This window comes from Acomys minous (assembly GCF_964271855.1).
Source record: "Acomys minous genome assembly, chromosome: 3".
NCBI classification, from domain to species: Eukaryota; Metazoa; Chordata; class Mammalia; order Rodentia; family Muridae; genus Acomys; species Acomys minous.
In genome coordinates this window covers 19358247-19377619 of record NC_140485.1, presented here as the reverse complement: position 1 = coordinate 19377619, position 19373 = coordinate 19358247, and the positions used below count along the sequence as shown (strand labels likewise).

Below are 19373 nucleotides of genomic sequence, written 5' to 3'. Positions count from 1 at the left end.
AGCCACACCACAAACACTGCCCTATTTGTCTTCATTTTATAGAAACAGGAAGTAAGGCCCAGAGAGGTCGATGGCTTACCCAAAGGCATGCAGACTCAATCTACAGACCGGAATCTGTGGAACACTCACTTTCTTGCCTTCTGTTATTCCACACTTTGCTTTCTAATGTGACTATAAGGGCTAGAGTTATAGCCTGGTGGTAGAGTGTTTGCCTATCATGCAGGAGGCCCTGCATGATAGGCAATCCCGAGATACAACTATACACGTGTGTGCTTATGCAAGTGTATGCACATCATAGATGCATATATAATACAGTATGCTTTTTCTGGAGACTACTTGAATATATTCATGCAAACACACCAAGTCATCAGTGTAATTTTATTTATTTATACCAGTGAAGCTGGGAACTACACAGGCCTATGAAGGACTCACATATTCCAAGTAAGTTGGATAAATGTGATTTTTCAGCAGCACACACAGTCACCCTAGAACAATCTACACATTTCAGAACACACAAAGAGCTCTATAGGCTGTGGCCTCTGAGTGGAAAGGGACACTCAAGACATTTTATGCAAATACGCAAACCCAGTCTGTTTTCTTTCCCACCGTCCCACACCCATCTCCTTAACCTATCAATCTAAACCTCTGCCTGGAGATGGAGATGTTTGAAACCACAGCTGGTTCTGGGCCATTTGAGTCAAGAGAATCCACTTGACCTTGAACACTGGATTATTTTCCTCTCTGCTTTTATTTGCAGACAGAGATGGAGGTTCACTCTGGTGTTGAGATGGGACAGTCCTTCAGCCTCAGCTTTTGGATCCCCTTTTCTGGTGCCAGGGCACATGCGCCGCGCCAAACGGCTCAGCCAAATGGCTGCAGCTCCCGCAGCCAATTCAACTACTGAAGAACACAGCTGTGCTTAGCCCCATCGGCTCCACGCTGATTCCTGTCCCTCCTGGGGTAGCAGTGTGATACGGATCGTTTTTAATGAGGGCGGTGGGAACTGGCCCAAATTCTGAATTTGTTGTACAGAACAAATGTGTTTGCTTTGCTCCCCGCTTATCATTTCAGCTGTCAAGAGGATGGCTTTTCATCATGAGCAAGGAAGGGCCTTTCACTCTTTTAGGAAAGGCACCAGCCCAACCCAGGGGCTAGGTAGGAGCTGGGCTTTTCCAGAGATACATCTGAACCCATGAGAGCTCTGGATGCACAGACTGAACGTTTAGCATTCTAGAAGCCTGGCCTCTCTGGGGTCATAATTCCTGCCCCTCTCCCCAAAGGCTTTTCACTTAGCCTCTGGCCTCCAGAGTAGGGTACATAAGAAGACCCTGTGATGCTGAGAATACAGTTACGCTCCCCACTCGCATAGATCTCGTTTTAAGTTTCTAGTTTGTATGTCTTGTGGGTCACGTGCATACTATCAGGGAGTGCTCATTTTCCCTCCGAGAGGAGCACGTGATCAGTGTGCAGTTTGGAGACCACGGACCTATAGGTACAAAGGACAAGTTTCTCTAGATTCTGGGGGTAGGGGTGGGGTCACAGGGGCAGAGTAACTGGTTGGGCTGATGTCAAAAAGCCCCCACTAGTAGTGATAGTATAGAGGTCTAGGGGTTTGAGCGGGACACTGGACCTGCTGACAGGGGACCGCCACTCCTCTCTGCTGCTGACTGCAAACGAACACTGCATTCCTTGGCGGGACAGAGTGGGTGGGTGCGTAGGTGGGCATGGATGTTTTCGTGTGGGTTCTGACGGAAGCAAGCAGTGGGACACACACAAGAGGACGAAGAAGCGGGCACAGGAAGAGGTAGAGGGGAGGGAAGTGACCCAGCTCCACGGTGAGGAAGGGTTAAGAACTAAACATCGAAGTCTTCAGGATAGGTATTGGGGTTCTCCTGGGACCGAGTCACCACCTTGAACTGACGTCGCAGGAAGCCGCCATAGCGCTTCTGGTTGTCCCACTTCAGCTTGGGGCGAATGCGCCTCAGGAAACCCCCATAGCGCTTGTACAGGTCCTCGTGCCCTACCCTCTCCCCATCCTGGCCCCCATCCTCATCCCCGGCCACCTCTGAGCTCCTCTTGGGGTATTTGCGCAAAAAGCCTCCATAACGTTTGGCCTGTGTTCCCAAATCGTCCTCGTTGAAATGGAGTGTGCCAGCCTGTGCGGCTCCGTCATCCATGCGGTCAGCACCTATCAGCTCGGACTCTTTTCCGGTGCCAAACCTGCCCGAGAGACCCCTGAAGTTTCCCTCGGAGACGCTGGTAAGGAATCGGCTTTTCTCCAGCTCCTTCAGGAGGGGCTCCAAGAGCTTGGTTAGCGCACTGTAGCCTTCTTCCAAAGCAGCCTCGTTTTCCAAGGCATCATTGCCACGGAGCCCGGAGGCAGAGGGAGCAAGAACCGACATAAAACCCTGGCATCTCTCCCACTCCTCAGAGGGTGGCACCACGTTCTGGCACTCCAGGGAGCAAATCTGAAAGGATAGAAGAGCACGCTAGTGACGTCACTCCGTGACTTTTACCATGTGAGAGATGAGAAATCAGACTTCCGGAGGCTAGGCAGCTTATCCCAAAGGCACAGAGATAACACGTGGTGATGCCAAAAGTAGAAACAAGATTGCCCTGCGCGTATGGTTTCCCCTCTTTCAAATGGTATGGTTGCTCTCCCGACCCCTACCAGCTGTAGAGGGGCCTGCTAACACTTTAGAGATGGAGAGGTTCAGAGCCGCAGAAAGAATGTGTGTAGAGAATGGGAGGGCTTTAGCATATCTTAGGGAGTGTATGTTGATGGGGCCAAAGGATCTACTGCAGAGCGCTGCAGGGAGCGCTCAGTGACCTTGATGATGATAACGATGTTGAAGGTAGTGAGCAATGCTGCACTTTGAGTTCCGAAGGTCTGAGGCAGGAGCCCCACCACCACCACCACCATGCTTAGCCACATTGCTTCTCCTAAGAGCGAGTGTGGGCACACTACGTGCAGCTCTATGAATACAGACTAGACAGATATTTAAATACTTATCACCACGATCTCAGCGGATCAATTCTCATTTTAAAGATGAGGAAAGTGAGACTCAGGGAAAGGTCCCAGTGTAAGGGAGCTAGCTAGAAAGGGCCAGGATCCAAGCCCGAGCGTTGTCCACCACAGTTCAGCCAGCAAACGTTACTGCGTCCTTCTGCGGTGCTCGGTGTGACAAGCTTTGGCACGTGTACCCAGTGCTGCAGACTGCAGAGGAAGCACCCATGTCTGTCTACACCCTGTTGCCAGGCACTTGGCTGCCTGGAAACATGGTCTGTGTGCATGCCTGGGAGAGCCATGGTGATGAAGTCTAGAGTGCAGTGGGAACTATATGACGTCAGACCCTGGTACCCAGCTGTCCAGAGGGCAGGAGCTAGTGTGCACCGGCACAGTGAACACAACAGAGGCTTAGCTGCCCAGATACACGACCTCCCTTCCCTGGGCTCCACTCACAAATAGAGTGATACGGAGAAGCCTTGTTGAGACCTACCAGGGGGTTGATGGGATAGGGCCCATCCTGAGTCCTCACGGCACACAGGGAGCACAGGGACGGGCAGTCTGCTGCGGCGTGAGAGGGCATTGCAAGGAGGCAAGCTGCCAGCATCAGTCTGGACCATGCCATTCTGTCTGACTCTTCTGCTGGAGAGAGAGAGAGAGAGAGAGAGAGAGAGAGAGAGAGAGAGAGAGAGAGAGAGAAGGACAAGATGGTGAAGCGTGTCCCGAGCTGACAAGGCTGAATCTTTTACTCACATCTGGTGTAAGAGCAGCGCGAGGCGGGCATTCTCCTTCCCGTCCTGTAGTCAAGGACACAAAAGCTGGGGAGGTAACGTAGGAGTCAAGGCCTGGGAGAGAGGAATGCTCGTGCTTGAGGGCTGAGTAATTGCTGCATCCTGGGCCCTGGGCTCTGGGCTCTGTTGACAATCCGTGTAACAGCTCCGCAAGGCAGGCTGTGCCCGTAGTCCTCCATGGACACATGGAGAAACTGAGGCACAGGAAAGTGATTCCACACAGCTGGGAAGCCAGTGAGCCAGGGCTTGATCTGGTCTGACCACCTTCAAGTCACACTTTGACTATCACCACCCTCCAGGTCTGTCACTGTGTGCTGAGTCTCTCTCTCCCTCCCTCGCTCCCTCTCTGGTATTGGAGACAGAAGCAAACACTGTACTGCTGATGTACACGCCTGCTCTTTCTGTTAGTTTTCTTTTTTTATACAAGGTCTTTGAAACTCTCCTCTTCTGCTTCAGCACTGTTCCTCACCCGGACAAGTGCTGCATCTTCACCGCCTCTCCACGCTGGCCTCCCTCCTTAGCTTCTCTGGCTATGTCATGGACTGCCCTTCTCAGCATATTAATTGTGAGATGGCGCCCACTAGGTAGAGGGAGACCTCACTCTCTGCCTCGTTGTCAGGCATTCCTCCAGTCTGGCCCCACCCCTAGCCCTAGCACTCTCAAACCTGGGGTCCACTTCCAGCTTTCACGGCTGTGTCAGGCTCTGCCTCACCTCTGGGCCTCGCACATGCAGTTTCCTCTCCCTGGAGGACCTTTCCTCTCCTGTTACTTGTCATTTCCTTCCTTGATTAGGTTTCACCTGTCAGTAACTTGTACCTCCTGCATCACAACAGTGCACTCCCTAACTATCTGTGTGAGCGCTCTGCCCACCCACGGAATGCACACACTCACACACACTCACACACACACACACACACACACACACACACATACATACATACACACACTCACACACTCACATACACACTCACACACTCACACATACACACACTCACACATACACACACTCACACATACGTACACACACTCACACACATATACACGCTTACACATGCTCACACATACACTTGTTTGTGGACCTCAAACAGATTAAGCTTGTTCCTGCCTCAGGACCCTCATGCTTTTTCTTCTTCTCTCTGAAGTACTCTGACCTGAGGTTGTCACAAGATTTCCTTCCTTGTCGTAAATAAATTAGATGTCACAGGGCCCAACAGGCTCACATGGGCTGAAGTATCTGCTCTTACCATTTTCCCACTGAACATTAGCTGTCAAAGGCACAGACTTTAGCTGTCTTAACTTCTTATCCTAGCATTTAAAACTCCAGCCCGCACATAGTAGGCCCTTTGTAAATGCCTGACAGATGAACTAATGACTCATATGAAAGCCTGTTAAAAGTTATCCCTTTCTAAGGGGTGAATATGGGAAGAGTCGCAGAGAAGGGACATGAGAAAGACTGTGGGGAGCAAAGGAAAGAGGAAAATGATGTAATTATATTTCAATTAAAGTAAAAAATTAAAGCTGTCCCTTTTACAGTCAGTTTTTTAAAAAGATTATTATTTTATTTTTAGTTATATGTCTGTGGTGTGTGGGGGGTGGGGTGGGATACATGCTTTGCGTCAAGTGCCCGTGGGGGTCAGAAGAAGGTGTCCTGAACCCCCAGAGCTGGAGTGACAGGCAGGTGGGAGCTGTCTGACGTGAGTACTGGGAACCAAACATGGGTCCTTTGCAAAAGCAGTGTCCACTCTAGACGCTGGCCTCGTCTATCCATCACTCTAGCCTCAGCAGTCAATTCCTTTAAGCCAAATCACCATGTGGGTCTTGCAAGTGAAACTGTGATGTCCCAGAGACTCCTAGCCAGCCTGCTGAGGGCTTTACTCTCTTCCCACTTAGACATCCTGACCTACTGCCTCCAGGATGAGACAGTGTCCACCTTCTCTCCAGGATCCTGAGAGCTGCTCTGATTCTTCTGATATTCCGGGGCTCTAAAGATTCCGCCCATGAGCCAAACCCCTGAAACGTACCCCGGGGCAGCTCTCCTCTCTTAAAGTACACAGTAGGCTTCGTAGGCATCGGCTCGCTTGCCATCGTCGGGCACTTCGATTGCAGAGAGCTGCCCACATCCTGCCCTCCTGAGCAGTGAAGCTGAGGCACGGGGCCCACTGGTTGACTCTCTCCACCTGAAAATGGAAGTTTCTAGAACAGGTCTAGGTCATCAACAGCTGAGTCTTCTGAGTCCCAGCAACAATTCACAGAGCACAGACCGCACTCCAGGCTGAGTCTAGAGAGGGGAGCATGATTCGCCCACTTCAGAGAGGAGAAAAAACTGGTGCTTTAGGAACTTCGTAATTCATCTGAGGTAATATGCAACTATCGGCCGGAATACAGGCCATGTGCTTCTCCTGAGACTGGACTCAGCTTCTGCAGGTGCAGAGAAGCTCGGAGTGGGAAACACAGAGGAATATGTTCATGTACCCTGCGTGTCTCTGCATCTCTTGGGTTTTTCCTGTTGTGAGAAAAGTCAGAGTTCCGGGCAAGTGAATACACCATTTACACGCAGACAAAATAAATGGCTTTGTGGTTGGTAGTGGTGGTGGTGGTAGTGGTGGTGTTTTTGTTTTTGTTTTGTTGTTGTTGTTGGTGGTGGTGGTGGTGGGTTTTTGTTTGTTTGTTTGTTTGTTTGTTTGTTTTGTCTCTGATGCTGATGCTAGCAAGCCTGACCTGTAATAAGACTTGAACAAAATTAAACACACTGGTAAGCCTGTGACAGTCTGTTGGGAGACTTCCCACCACTAAGCCCTAAAATAGACCCAATTTCCACCTCTCTATACAAAACTGGTGCCAATACCCTTTCCTCTCCCTTGCTTCTGTGTAATGATAGAGGAGCTAAGTGCCTGGCATTCTGAGCAGCTTCTTGATCTAACCACTGCACTGCATAGCAAGGAGGACGCTAAGACTACCAAAGACTCCCTCCTGTCATACATAGACCAGGAGGAGACTGGCACTTGAGCAGTCTACTGCAGAGCTTGCCTTCTCATCCACTGGTGACTGCCCAGTTGCTCCATCTTCTGGCCCCACCCTGCAGCCTTCAGCCTCTGGCTAGTTCTGAAGCAGATTCAAGCTTATCCACCCAAACACGATCTCCACAGTAGGCAGAGGTACTGTTCTGATGCTCCCCTTTGACTGTGCTGCCAGGCAACTCTGCACCAGCATTTCGGGCTCGGCAATGCCTCCTAGAAGAAGTCTGACCCTTCTGCTTATACCCAGCATCCTTCCCAACTCAGAGAGCCTGCATCTGCAAAATGCACACTGTATGTGTGTCTGCGCTCCATCCTGTACACAGCTTAAGGTGAAGGAGTCCTCATGATAGCACCATAAGGCTGAAAACAGTATTTTTCCCCTAGTAGAGAGAACATGGAGGCACAAGACACGATGTAATCTGTCCACAGCATCCTAGCAAATACACAACACGCAGGCAGCCTGGTGTGAGATCTGCCTGACCTGGGTTTGCCCAAGCCACTTCAACTCCACAACCAAGGACCTACGCATGCTACCCTCAACCCTCGCATACAGAGCTCGCTCTGCCTCAAACACCTGTCATCGTTTACCTTTTGACCTGACTAACTCTCATTCATTCACTCTTTAGAATTCATCCTCAAGCATCACAGCCAGAAGGTCTGTCTGGAAATGATCCCTCCGTGGAGCTCCTGCAGCAGCTACCCATGCTAGCTGCAACACATAAGTACGCCCACTATCTGAGTCTAACAAAAGAGAGGATTTTGTAAATATAAAGTTCCTGCAGTACGAGTGTGCATATTTGACCATGACAGGGAGGCCAGAGTTGAGAAAAATACATAAAGGAGAAACTGGAGTACCAATACTAAGAAGGGGGCAGAGGCCAGTTCGTGCCAGCCTCGTGGGCCTGGCTATAGTTTTCATTTGCTGTGAGCCTAGCCTTTAACAGCTGAGCCATCTCTCCAGCCCATAGAGTTTTCATTTGTTTAAAATATCACGAGAAGGCCAGAGAAGTTTGTATGGTTGATGTATAAATGGACTGAGGTGTACATGAGTGGGTGGGTAGGTGGAAAGATGGATGGATGGATGGATGGATGGATGGATGGATGGATGGATGGATGGGTAGATGGATGGATGGATGGGTGGATGGATGGATGGATGGATGGATGGATGGATGGATGGGTAGATGGATGGATGGGTGGATGGATGGATGGATGGATGGATGGGTGGATGGATGGATGGATGGATGGATGGATGGATGGGTAGATGGATGGATGGATGGGTGGATGGATGGATGGATGGATGGATGGATGGGTGGTTGAGTAGCTAAACAGATGCATGATAGGTGGGTGGGGTCCAGAACTTCATTTAGGATTCAAATGAGACCAGAAGTTCCATACAAGTTTGCTGAGTGAATAAACAGACATTTTTTAAATTGAGATTTTTTTTTTCTAATTTAGAAAGAAAGAAAGCTCTGTTTCCAATTTGTTTGGGGGGAAAATTCAAAAGCCTTTGAAAGATTGGACTTGTGTTCTGTTTTGGCCTTGGCCATGAGGGACACACGGAGAGAGAGACCAGGCCTCACTGTTCCTGTGGAACACCTAACAGACATTCGTATCCACCACGCTTGGATGGACAACTCAAACAACTTGGAAGAGCAGCTGGACGTGAGAGGAGGTCAGTGATTTCGAGGGAGGTGAGGCCTCCAATCTTGCCTGAGCTGGCTTGCAGGCCCCGGTGAGCCGGTTTAGTAAGGAGAGTGTAGATTCCAGCCATTTGCCCACCACGTGGGGAAAGCTGTCTTTGCTGTGTATCAGTGTTCTCCACTGTACAGTGGGGCCAGTAACAAAGGGTGTGATGGCTGCTTCACAAACAAATGGGGGACAGTGTGAGGAGCACACCAAGTGCGTGCCTGGCACACACCGGGCGTTTTAAACAAGGAAGTATGAAGGCAGTGCTCTGGTCTTCTATGGGCTAAAGAGGAAGGGAAAGAGGGTCAAAAGGGTGTAGAACCAACATGTGACCTACTATCCCTCTGTTCAGGGGGTGGGGCGGGGGTGCGAGGCTGCTGTGTGCAATGGCGAGCTGGTGTCCTCATGACCATATCAAGCCTGTAACCGCCTCTACTTCTCAGGAGCCCACAGTGTACCAAGCTTATGCGCGTTAGTTGAGAACCCCTAGCAGTGACAATATTCCCTAATGCTTTCTGAAGGAGGGAGGGGAAGCTATCGCCCAGCGTGTCAACTCATCTGTGAGGCTGAATGTGTCTTTACACTCTGGCTTTGAGACCCACCCCCTCCTTTTTGGTGAATGTGCACACTCCTGAGAAGAAGCTGTATTTGCAGAGTGAGCCGGTGGTTGGAAAGATAGGGCTGTTACAGATACAGAGGCTCATTTTCCTATCGTGGGCCAGCTTTAGCTCCCAGAACAACCAGCCCTTGCCCACCTCTGTGTCAGAGCTTACCATCCTATGACTAATAGATAAAGAACCTTTAGAAGCTTTTGTCTCAGCAGACGCACTCACTAGCTTCCAACACAAAAGCTAAAAATGTCATCAGGTAGCCTCACGGGCCTATAGAGAAGCTTCTCCCAGCTTCCTCCTGTTCCTGCCTCTCTGATGTAACAGCTGAGGCATTTTAAACTTGCCTTGACTTAGTCTTTGTTCTGTAGAACGGTACAAATTCACGAAACTGCTTCCACGTCAGAACATGGAATTTCCAACTATGTTCCCAGGCCATGGTCACTTAAAATGGCTCCAGAATAAACCTTTCTCTCTCTCTCTCTCTCTCTCTCTCTCTCTCTCTCTCTCTCTCTCTCTCTCTCTCTCTCTTATTCCCTTTAAGATGAGAGCTGTGGTTCTCTTGTTTGGTTTGCTTTGGCTTTACACCTTTAAAGGATATACAAATTACAGATCAATGTCTGGTGGCTCCCACGTCAGGATGGGGCGGGGGAGGGGGTCCCACCTTTCCATTGGGGATCTGTCTGTGATGGAGACAGAATTTGGAAGCTGGACCTGCTGCCTGCCATCTCCACCTGGGGCAAACTGAGGAGAGAGTAGCATTAGCCCTCAGTGGATTGAGAAGTAGAAAGGCATGCAGGAAGTAAGGCTCAGCCAGGGACCCAGGGGGAGGCGGCTGGAGCCCTCTCAGCCTTGGTCACACTCAGCGCACACATAACCTCCCAGTGTGGGAGAAGAGAAGTGGAGGAAGAAGGTGTGAGCATCCTAACAAACAGAAAACTGCAATCTGGACATAGTCTACACCATAACCACAGATCCAAGTCATCCCTTTCCAGTCACAGATATATTCTATGGGTTTCTATGGGTTCCATCTGTCTGGAGAACCTCGGCCCCACTGACAGCTGTCCACAGGTGTTTACACGCCACAAAAGCATCATTAACTGCTGAAACAGGACTCTGTAGCCCACAAAGCCAAACGCGTTTACTCTCCTCACCCTTCGCCAAGGAAGTGTGCTGCCTTGCTTCACTATAAGTCTGATAATTTTTAGCTAATTTTCCTGGGTCTCCAGACATGCAGACATATTATCTAATAATAATGGAGCCATCTCCTGACAGGAGGCCAGGTGGGTTTGCTGTGGTAGAAGCAGGTTGCATCCTGCACCCTACAAAGTCAGAGTTATTGCGGGCAAAATCCATTAAGGAGGAGAAAAACCACCACTCACCAGGAGCTTTAATATTCCTTGAGAGGTGAAAGCATGGGCTCATCAGACAGTCCTAGCTCCCTCTCTGCATGGGTGCTAACACTATCTGTTAAAGGACCAGCACACAGTAGGAACTCCGGCACACAGTAGGAATTCCTTTCCCTCTTGATCCAGAGTTCCTTGAAAGAGTTGGTTTTGTTTTGATTTGATTTTTGCCCTCTTCCCAGCTCAGAGATATTTCTACTGTAGTTAGCCAGGGCTCCAGAGGCAGCGACCGTTTTTATTTGAAAAGCCAGGGTGGAATAATAATGGCATGATTTAACATCACAATTATCTCTGGGAGCAATGCATGCATATGATTATTCCTATTTGGAGGAAGAGGAAATGGGGAAAGGTAAGAATGAAGTCACTTGCTTAAGGTCACACAGTGAGTCAGGTGAACTCCAGCTCTCACACGCACCTTGACACACACCATGGTTTCTGTGACCCTCCAGTGACAACCACCCTGGAATCTATCAAAGACTGCCCGCTGCTCTGTGCCAGGGAGGATGCCTCCAGATGGCCCCTGAAGACAGGCTATTAGTTAAAGGCTTAGATTCCAGGGGGAAACTGTGAACTGAGAAAAAACAGTACCCCTTAGTGGCAGGGCTAGGATTCACAGCATCTCCCATCTTAGGGGACAACAATGACCCCGTAGAAGCTGGGGAGGGGGGTAAATGGGAAAGAGGGGGCTGGGGCAAAGAAGATGAAAAGTAAAAGAGGCAATTGCCAATGTCCTTTCCTGCTCCCCTCCTGAAGCTGCCCCTTGAGCTACATTATAACCACTCAGTAAGCCTTTAAGTTACATTAAATTTTGTCGAAATAAGACTGGGGACACATAACCCCTTGGTGAGTATGTCTGCAGCTAGTGACCAAGCATCCTGGGCAGTGGGGTAGTGTGAGGACAGAGCTCCTGAGCATGTCGCCTGCTTCATAGAGAAGGCCACCCAACTCCGGGGTAAGTACGGAGTGGAATCCAGGCTGAGCTGCAAAAGACTTGGCATAGCTCAGCTGATGTTGCTATCTCCCCCTACCGTGGTCAACTCTGTCTTGGTTAATTTGTTTCAGCACCTTGTCAGACCCACTAAGATTTGCCAATCACAGCTGGATGCAGTGGTGCACCACGGGCCTGTAATGCCAGCACTCTGAGAGGCAGAGGCAGAGGCAGGCAGATCTCTGTGAGTTCAAGGCCAGCCTGGTCTACCAAGTGAGTCCAGGACAGCTAAGGCTACACAGAGAAGCCTTGTCTCAGAAAAACAAAACAAAGCAAACAAACAAAAATCTTCCAGTCACTTACCAGCTAAGATGAGCAAACTGGTGAGAAAAGTCATCTGCTGGCCACACTTTGTCAGATACACACTGAAACCAAACCAGTAACTACTGGCCCTTCTGATAATGAGGGAAAGATCTAATAAAAAAAAAAAAAAGCTGTGCCAGGAAAACTGGAGGTGGAAAGAAATATCAGGGAGGGACCTCATCATCCAGGGGTGAGGGGGGAGGGCAGATAAGGCAATGACGTCACCTGTAAGAATGGGGAGAAAACACTGGCCCCAGAAATATCTGATTTCCTTGGAAGAGCACACTGCAGGATGGAATGGGGTGACTGAAGAGGTCATGTAAGAGAGGGGAGGGGTCATTTTGAAGCCTGCCATTTTGAGTCATCAGATAGTTGACCATAATAGCATTTACTGAGTGCCTACCAAATGCCAGGTGCATACAGCCTCCCACAGGAGCCTCATAATATCATGGGGGGGGGGGGGAGAGGCTGGCTTTCTTATTATCTTTATTATATTAGGGAGGAAATTAAGACCCCCCCAAAAGGGAAAGCGATCACTGCAAAGTTACATAAAACAAATAAAGGATGGATGTTTGAACTCGGCATAGGCTCAGATGTGGTCATACACACTTGAGTGACACTCGGAAGATGCTTCAGGTGACGCTCAGCAAGTCCTGAGAGCTACCTCAGCCTTCCATGCATTTTTCTCAGACCGCCCAGCCTCAACTGCTTTGCTGTGTCAAAACCGAGAATCCTACCACACAGCTTCCGCGGGACCACTGTGACACCACAGTCCCAGCTGCCAGCTACTCCTGGAGGCAAGAGAGTCACCTGCCTCCCATCACACTTAGCACAATGAGGACAAAGCCCTGGGCTCAGGATTGTGCCAAAACACTTGTGCGCGCGCGTGTGTGTGTGTGTGCGCGCACACACACACACACACACACACACACACACACACACCGGAACCATAACCCCATAACTCACCCTGCTGGGGCCGCTTCAAGAGCTCCCCTACGCAGATTTCAAAGCCTGCTGACGACTGACCTGCAAAAACAGAACAAAAGACAAAGTGGGCTCGAATGGGAGCAACCGGTGAGGGGAACAGGGAAGGAAGGTGAGCGTCGAGTAGGAGTAAAGCCCCCAAGAGAAGGAACAGAAAACGGCTGACATTCTGAAAGGTTTTGCAACAGATCCTGACAGCGATGCCTGTCAGATGAGAAAGGCGAGCCTTGCCTGTTTCACCATCCCTTGGCAGAAGGTGATAATGAGCGTTTGCTCTCTGTACTTGAAACGGCATCCAATAACCGAAAGAGTTTGGGGACTTTACTAAGAGATACTTGGAAATCTTGAGAGGTTCTCAGAAAACAAACAAACAAACAAACAAACAACAAGCAAGCAAACAAACAAAAACACCCAGGGAAAAGTAACAAGTCACAGAATTTACTGTTCGTCCGTGGCATTGACTACCGCCACCCTCTCTGAAGCTCCCCAGCTTTTTGCTGATGTCAAATTTTGGGGTTCCATATACTCATAGTACTTTCTTTAAATGGGAGCATTGCTATAGGAGAGCCCACGGCTTTCCTTGCGTGAACTGCCTCTAGCCTGACTTAGCTGCCTCCAGCAGTAAGGCAAGCAAGCTGCTGTAATTCACAGGAAAGCAACAAGTCCTTTCAAAGTAAAATTGACAAGGGAAGTAAGCTCTGCTCAGACTGGGTATCCTGCTCTGCTCTCGCTTTCTTTCCTCATTCCCTTTCAACCAAACAACCCCAGACCTCATTTTGAGTAAAATCACAGCAGAGGAAGCCACTCAGATTAGCACCTTGTCAGCAATTAAACATGATTCAAAAAGAATAAAACGGACCGCGTTTCTTTATGCGCTGATGGTCCCGGTCGATACTTCGCAAATGCCGAGCCCTGAACCTCATCAATGTTCCCAGCCCTTGTAATCTAAGCCCAGGGAGGATTTTGACCTTTAAAACCAGACTAATTAGTGAAACCACTTGGTCTTCCACGCAGGCTCCCCCCTTCTCCTCAGACCCTGAAAAAACTAGCATGGGGATGCTGTGTGACAGACTCAAAGCGCAGCTAGCACCTGTGGAAGCCAGGACTGTACCGGGCACGGGTTCCAGAGGGCAGGCAGCTCTTTGGACTCCCTGACCTGCCTTTAGTAAACTAGCCTTGAAACTCTGACTTCCTGTGCCGAATAATCAGACCCAAGCCTGACTTCCAACAGCCCAAGCTCTCACCGCTTTCCTGCAGAGCTTCAGGAGCCGAGGCATAACACCAGGACGCCTGAGCTCCCTGCGGATCTTACCTGTGCCCTGCTTTGTCCCTGGTGGTAGGGTGGCCGATCCAAGATTCCGAAGGCACCCTGGCTCAGAGAAGTGCTACAGAGACAGCTGTGAGGGCTACCAAATCCCCCAATGGCAGTGCTGGAGCCTTACCCGCCTTTTATAGATGAGTCTCCCCCTGTCGCTCAGCCCTCTCAGCGCTCTCGCTGAGCGCCCCGCTGTCAGGAGCCAATAGGGAAGTGGCAGAACAGTCAGAGCTCAGACCCCCAGGTCCTTCCACTCAACTCCTGGGCCTGAGTGAGACACAATAGCAGCTCCTGGTGGTGTCATGTGGAGGAGGATGCTGTCGCGCAGTCTGGGGGTGGATTGTCAGTGTAGTGCTGTTTGTCACTTCAAATTCGACCACTTTCCAGCATGTTCAGGAGAATGTCACAGGAAAACCCAGGCAAAGGTGGGGAAAGGCAGAGACAGGAGGGGGCTGAGAAAGATGCAGAAAGCCCAACAGAAAGGCAGAAAAGAGAGTAGGCGAACAGAGAATGGAAAGAGAGAGAGGCAACATCTGAGATACAGGAAAGCATACAGACAAAGCCAGAGGAAAAGAGAAAGACCCACAGCCATAGAGGCTGTCAGAGACCAGGAGATAAAGAAGGGTGGGGAGTCAGAAACACAGGAATCCTGGGACAAGAAAGGAAGGCTGGACTCAAAACATAGGGACCAAAGGACGTCCTGGAGTGTCCAAAGCAGAGAGAGTTCTTGGTTATGGGAAAAGAACATTCAGCTCCATGTTGTGTGGGACACACACACACACACACACACACACACACACACACACACACACGCTTGCCTGAGGGTGCCAGTTGACTTGGGAACCTGCCCTTCCTTCCAACCAGGGGCTACTGTTCAACTTCCCGTTTCTGCTGGCAGCGATATGGAATGAATACCATAGCATCCATCCTCACGATCCTGGCTATGATGTGCCTTCGTGCGGCTCTGGGTGGGAGCACACCTGCCTCGTGTGAGCCCTCCGCTGGGTCACGAGCAGCCTGCAGGTTCTGCATGGCTGCAAATACCTCCCAGGACCCCACGTCTCTGAGTCTGCAAGTGAGCAAGCTTGTCTCTTTAGTCTGCAGCAGAGCTTGATCGCCTTGCCCGGCAGAGTGTTAGAGGCTGGCCAAGCAGTGCCTGGCACGAGCTCCTGGGTTGCACCAGGCTGTGATCAAAGATGTCAAGTTTCAGTCTCCTGTCCCAGCCAGGTGCAGCAGCAGTGGCTTAGAGCGCTGAGCAACTGGCCACAGAACACAGCAAATCGGTCACCTAGCCATCACCCACACTCACACTGATGGAGCAAGGCCTAACCAGCTACTGGGTGGCCCACCCCGAGGACTCAGCTCTACAATGTCCGTCTCTGAGACTTGGCCTGTTTGCCTGAACAAGGTGCATGAGAGCTACAGCTAGTAACACTCAAAGTGTGGGTTTAATTTCTGTTTCTGCCCATCACTGCTGCAGAGTCCTAAGCCTCTGTTTGCTCATCTGTAGAATGGGGGAAAGAGCCCTCCCCTCCTCCAGATCTTGCCATAGCGAATGGAAAAAACCGCCAAGAGCGTTTGCCACAGTTGGCACGTGGCCAGTACTTCCTGCACCTGCCCTCGTGGCAACAGTGCGTATCTAATCACGCTCTGATGCCACCAATCACAGTTTGCACCTCTCTGGGGGCATCATTCTCTTCCTGTTGCTGGGCCATGACACACTCTCTTTCAACTAGGACGACAGAAGGGGCCATTTGGTGAGTACCTAGTACGTCACAGGCATTGTCACTTGTTTCTCTGTAGCCTCAGAAAAGCAATGCTATGGTTATCAGCCTGTAGTTTTATATGGTTAAGTAGCCGGGGTGTGGTGTAGTGCCAGCCATGCAGGGGGAGTGGGGAGGTCCTAGCTATCTCTGACCTTGACTTCAGGCCCCCTGAACCCTCTTCTCTCTACCTCCTACAGAACTCTTCTCCCAAGGTGAACGAAGTGCTGGTTCTGATGTGCAAGAACACATAGCTTCCGGGCACTTGCTCAGCACCTGGTGGCTGCCTCTCATGCTGCCTTCCTGCTTGCCACGCCGGCGCTCCCGAGTGTCTCTAGTCACTGTTACCCAGGGATCTCACAGCCTGAGAATGAACTGTTTCTTCATCCTCAGGGTCCAACTCTCATGCCATCTGCTCTCATTCCCCCCTAATCCTCCCTCTCCTCCTCCTAATTTCTACCTTCATAAGCTCTTGGCAACAACCTGCTATAAGAGACCAGGCAGTCGCTCCCATAGCTGGAAGTCAGAAGGCAAAAGAAAGAGAGTGAAGTGGGAATTCTGCATCCTAAGGAGGAGTAAGCGCAGTGAATTGAATAGCCTTCACCCGAGTCTATTATAACCTCAAGAGCAAATATTTCAGGCTTTTAGTTTTCCTCTCTATCTGCAATGTCCTCTAAACACACACACACACACACACACACACACACACACACACACACACACACACGTGCACACACACACAACTACTGCACACATGGAGGAGAAAGCTAGAAGCAGACTCTCCTTATTGCTGGAGAATGCTAACACAAAGCTTCCCCCTCCCACTTGGGATCCTAATGCACACCTCTGTTCACATTAAACGGGAACAGGAAATGGCTCACTGGACTGCCCTGTGTCCTTACCATATCTATCACCACTGACGGGCACCTCATTTAGATGCACAGATGCCCGAGTCATCCTCAGAAGGCAGGAAGATAGTACCAGCTTTATCTAGCTGTCAGGACTAATTCCTGAGTTCTCTCCTGCTCCTGGTCTGCCTGTCCTGGGTGAATGATGACCTCTAATTCAGATCCTGAAGTGGACAAGAAGAAAGTATAAAGGGAAGAAAATACTTGAAACAATCAGCCCTCGAGTTGGGCTGTTAGAAATGTCTCAGGAGGATCACGTTAGGAAACAGGAAAGTAAAGAAAACTGAAGCGGGCCCTTATGTTCTCCACTGTCGCAAACTTCCCTCATCTATCAACTGTCCTCCGATCCCCCTACCTTCTGCTTGCAAACTAAGAACCAGGCTGGGAGGAAGCAAATGAACCACCTCGGAATAAGCCTATCCAAAGACGTGAAAAATAGTGAAAACGCTAAAATGCTGAAGGAAAAAAATAGAAAAAGACACTAGACGATGAAAGAGCATGGATTAGATGAATCAATATTGTGAAAATAGCTGTCTTACCAAAAGCAATACTCATCAGAACCCAACATCATGCTTCACAGAAACATAAAATATGTTTTAAAAATCCCTATAAAAACCACAGAAGACCCTGGTAGTCAAAGCAATCCTAAGTGAGAAGAGCATTGCTTGGCAGAATCACTGTGCCATTTCCATATGGGCATGGCACTGGCAAAAAAAAAGAGAAAACAAGTAGATCAGCGAAACATAGCTGATGACACAGATAGAAATCCATGTAGCTACAGCCACCTGGTCTTTGTCAACGATGCTAAAAACATACATTGAAGGAAAGACAGCACCTTGAGCAAATGGTGATGGGAAAATTGGAATAGCACACACAGAAGCGTGAAAGCAGAGTCTTACCCTTCACCTTGCACAAAACCAATGTCTGTCTAAATGGTTCTAATCTTCGTAACAATTACAGCCTCTCTTCAGTGCAAGCCTGGTCTGTGACATTAGGTGCTTAGAGTCCCTTTTCTCTCCAAACTGTGCACTTTGTATGTCTTTTGGGCCCACATGTCTTTTTTATTTATATCGTAGACCTACATAAGGGTTATCAACAATTACCATACCACAGATTTAACACCATACAGTCTTGAAATCTCCTCTGTCGGTTGGGCAGTTTAATCCTAGCACTGGGGAGGCAGGACAGGCAGATCTCTGAGCTCGAGGTCAGCCTGGTCTACAGTGAGTTCCAGGACAGCAAAGGCTACACAGAGAAACCCTGTCTCAAAAAAAAAGAAGAAGAAGGAAGAAGAGGAGGAACAAGAAGAGGAGGAAGAGGAGGAGGAGAGGAAGGAAGGAAGGAAGAATTGTCTTTTACCAAAGAAATTAGTTCATTGCTTTTTAATTTAGCCTCAGAGAAGTTCTTAGGACATTGGCAAAAAACAGCCAGCTTTTTTTTTTTTTTTTTTTTTTTTTTGCCTCTGACCCAGTTACCGTTAAAAATCATTGCTTCTTTGTGAAACTCCTTGAGCTTGGCCTCTACAGCCCCCATCACTCTCAGAACTGCAGTCTCCTAGGCTCCTACTCTGCTTACAGTGTTCAGCCAGTTTTCTAGCCCAAAGCTCTAAAGTCTTCCATCTTCCTCCCCAAAACAGTATGATCAGGTTCTTTTGAGCAAAATATCAGTCTGTGGTACCAATTTCTATCTCAGTTTGCTTTCTGTTGCTGTGATAAAACACTGGACAAAACCAACACAGGGATAAGAGGGTTTTATTATATATTGCAAACTAGAATCCATCATGGAAGGAAGCCAGGCAGGAACCTGGAGACCCAAATGGAACCAGAGCTATGGAGGAACACTGCTTACTGGCTTGCTTTTCAGACTCGGCTTTAGCGTTCTTTCTTTCTTTTCTTTCTTTCTTTCTTTCTTTCTTCTTCTTTCTTTCCTTCCTTCCTTTCTCTTTCTTCCTTTCATCTATCCTTCCTTTTAAAAATAGATATGCTTGCTTTTTTAAAAACAGAGACTTCTAGGCTTCTTCTCTGTTTAACCAGTAAGCAGGAAAACATTTACTTTTGTTTTATGTGTGTGAGCGTTTGGCCTGCGTGGATGTGTGTGCATCACATTCATACCTGGAGCCTGTCGGTGGCAGAAGAAGTTGGCTCATCTGGAACTAGAGTTAAAGATTGTGTGAGCCACTTTGTCAGTTCTAGGATGAAATGCTGATTTCCTGCAAGAGCAGCAATTGTCTTTAATGACTGAGATATCTTTTTCCACCACCACTATCCTGCCCTGATATTTTTCCCAGAAATGGCGCCACTCACAGTATGATGGACATACTGGATATACTATGCATCAAGTTAATCAAGAAAATTTCCTTCAGACTTGACTAAAGCCAATCTGATGGAGGCATTTTCTCAATTGAGGTTCCTTTTTCTGAGATGAAAATAATCGTGTCAAGTTGACAAAAGATAACCAGAAAAAATACTTTATGATATAGACATAGACAAAGATTCCTGAATAGGACGCCAGTTGATTGATCAGGAAATAATGATTGATTGACAGAGAGACCTAATGAAATTAAAAGACTTCTGTATAGCAAAGCAAAGGTTAATTGA

At 49.0% G+C, this 19373-nt stretch overlaps 1 protein-coding gene across 5 annotated transcripts; it reads right to left on the bottom strand.

Annotated features, from left to right (window-relative positions):
• Window positions 1-364: 364 nt before the first annotated feature.
• On the bottom strand, window positions 365-14379 carry PDYN (prodynorphin). 5 transcript variants are annotated; one of them, XM_084774251.1, is made up of 4 exons: window positions 14233-14379; window positions 12773-12832; window positions 3501-3649; window positions 365-2468 (listed from the first exon to the last, which is right to left on the bottom strand). In XM_084774251.1, exons 3-4 carry the CDS (start codon window positions 3630-3632, stop codon window positions 1854-1856), a joined length of 747 nt encoding a protein of 248 aa, XP_084630377.1. In that variant the 5' UTR covers window positions 3633-3649; window positions 12773-12832; window positions 14233-14379; the 3' UTR covers window positions 365-1853. The 5 variants fall into 5 exon arrangements, with proteins under 5 accessions (XP_084630377.1, XP_084630378.1, XP_084630375.1 ...); XM_084774252.1 differs by having other exon boundaries at window positions 3501-3646; XM_084774249.1 differs by lacking the exon at window positions 14233-14379 and adding an exon at window positions 14103-14226.
• Between the last annotated feature and the right edge of the window lie 4994 nt (window positions 14380-19373).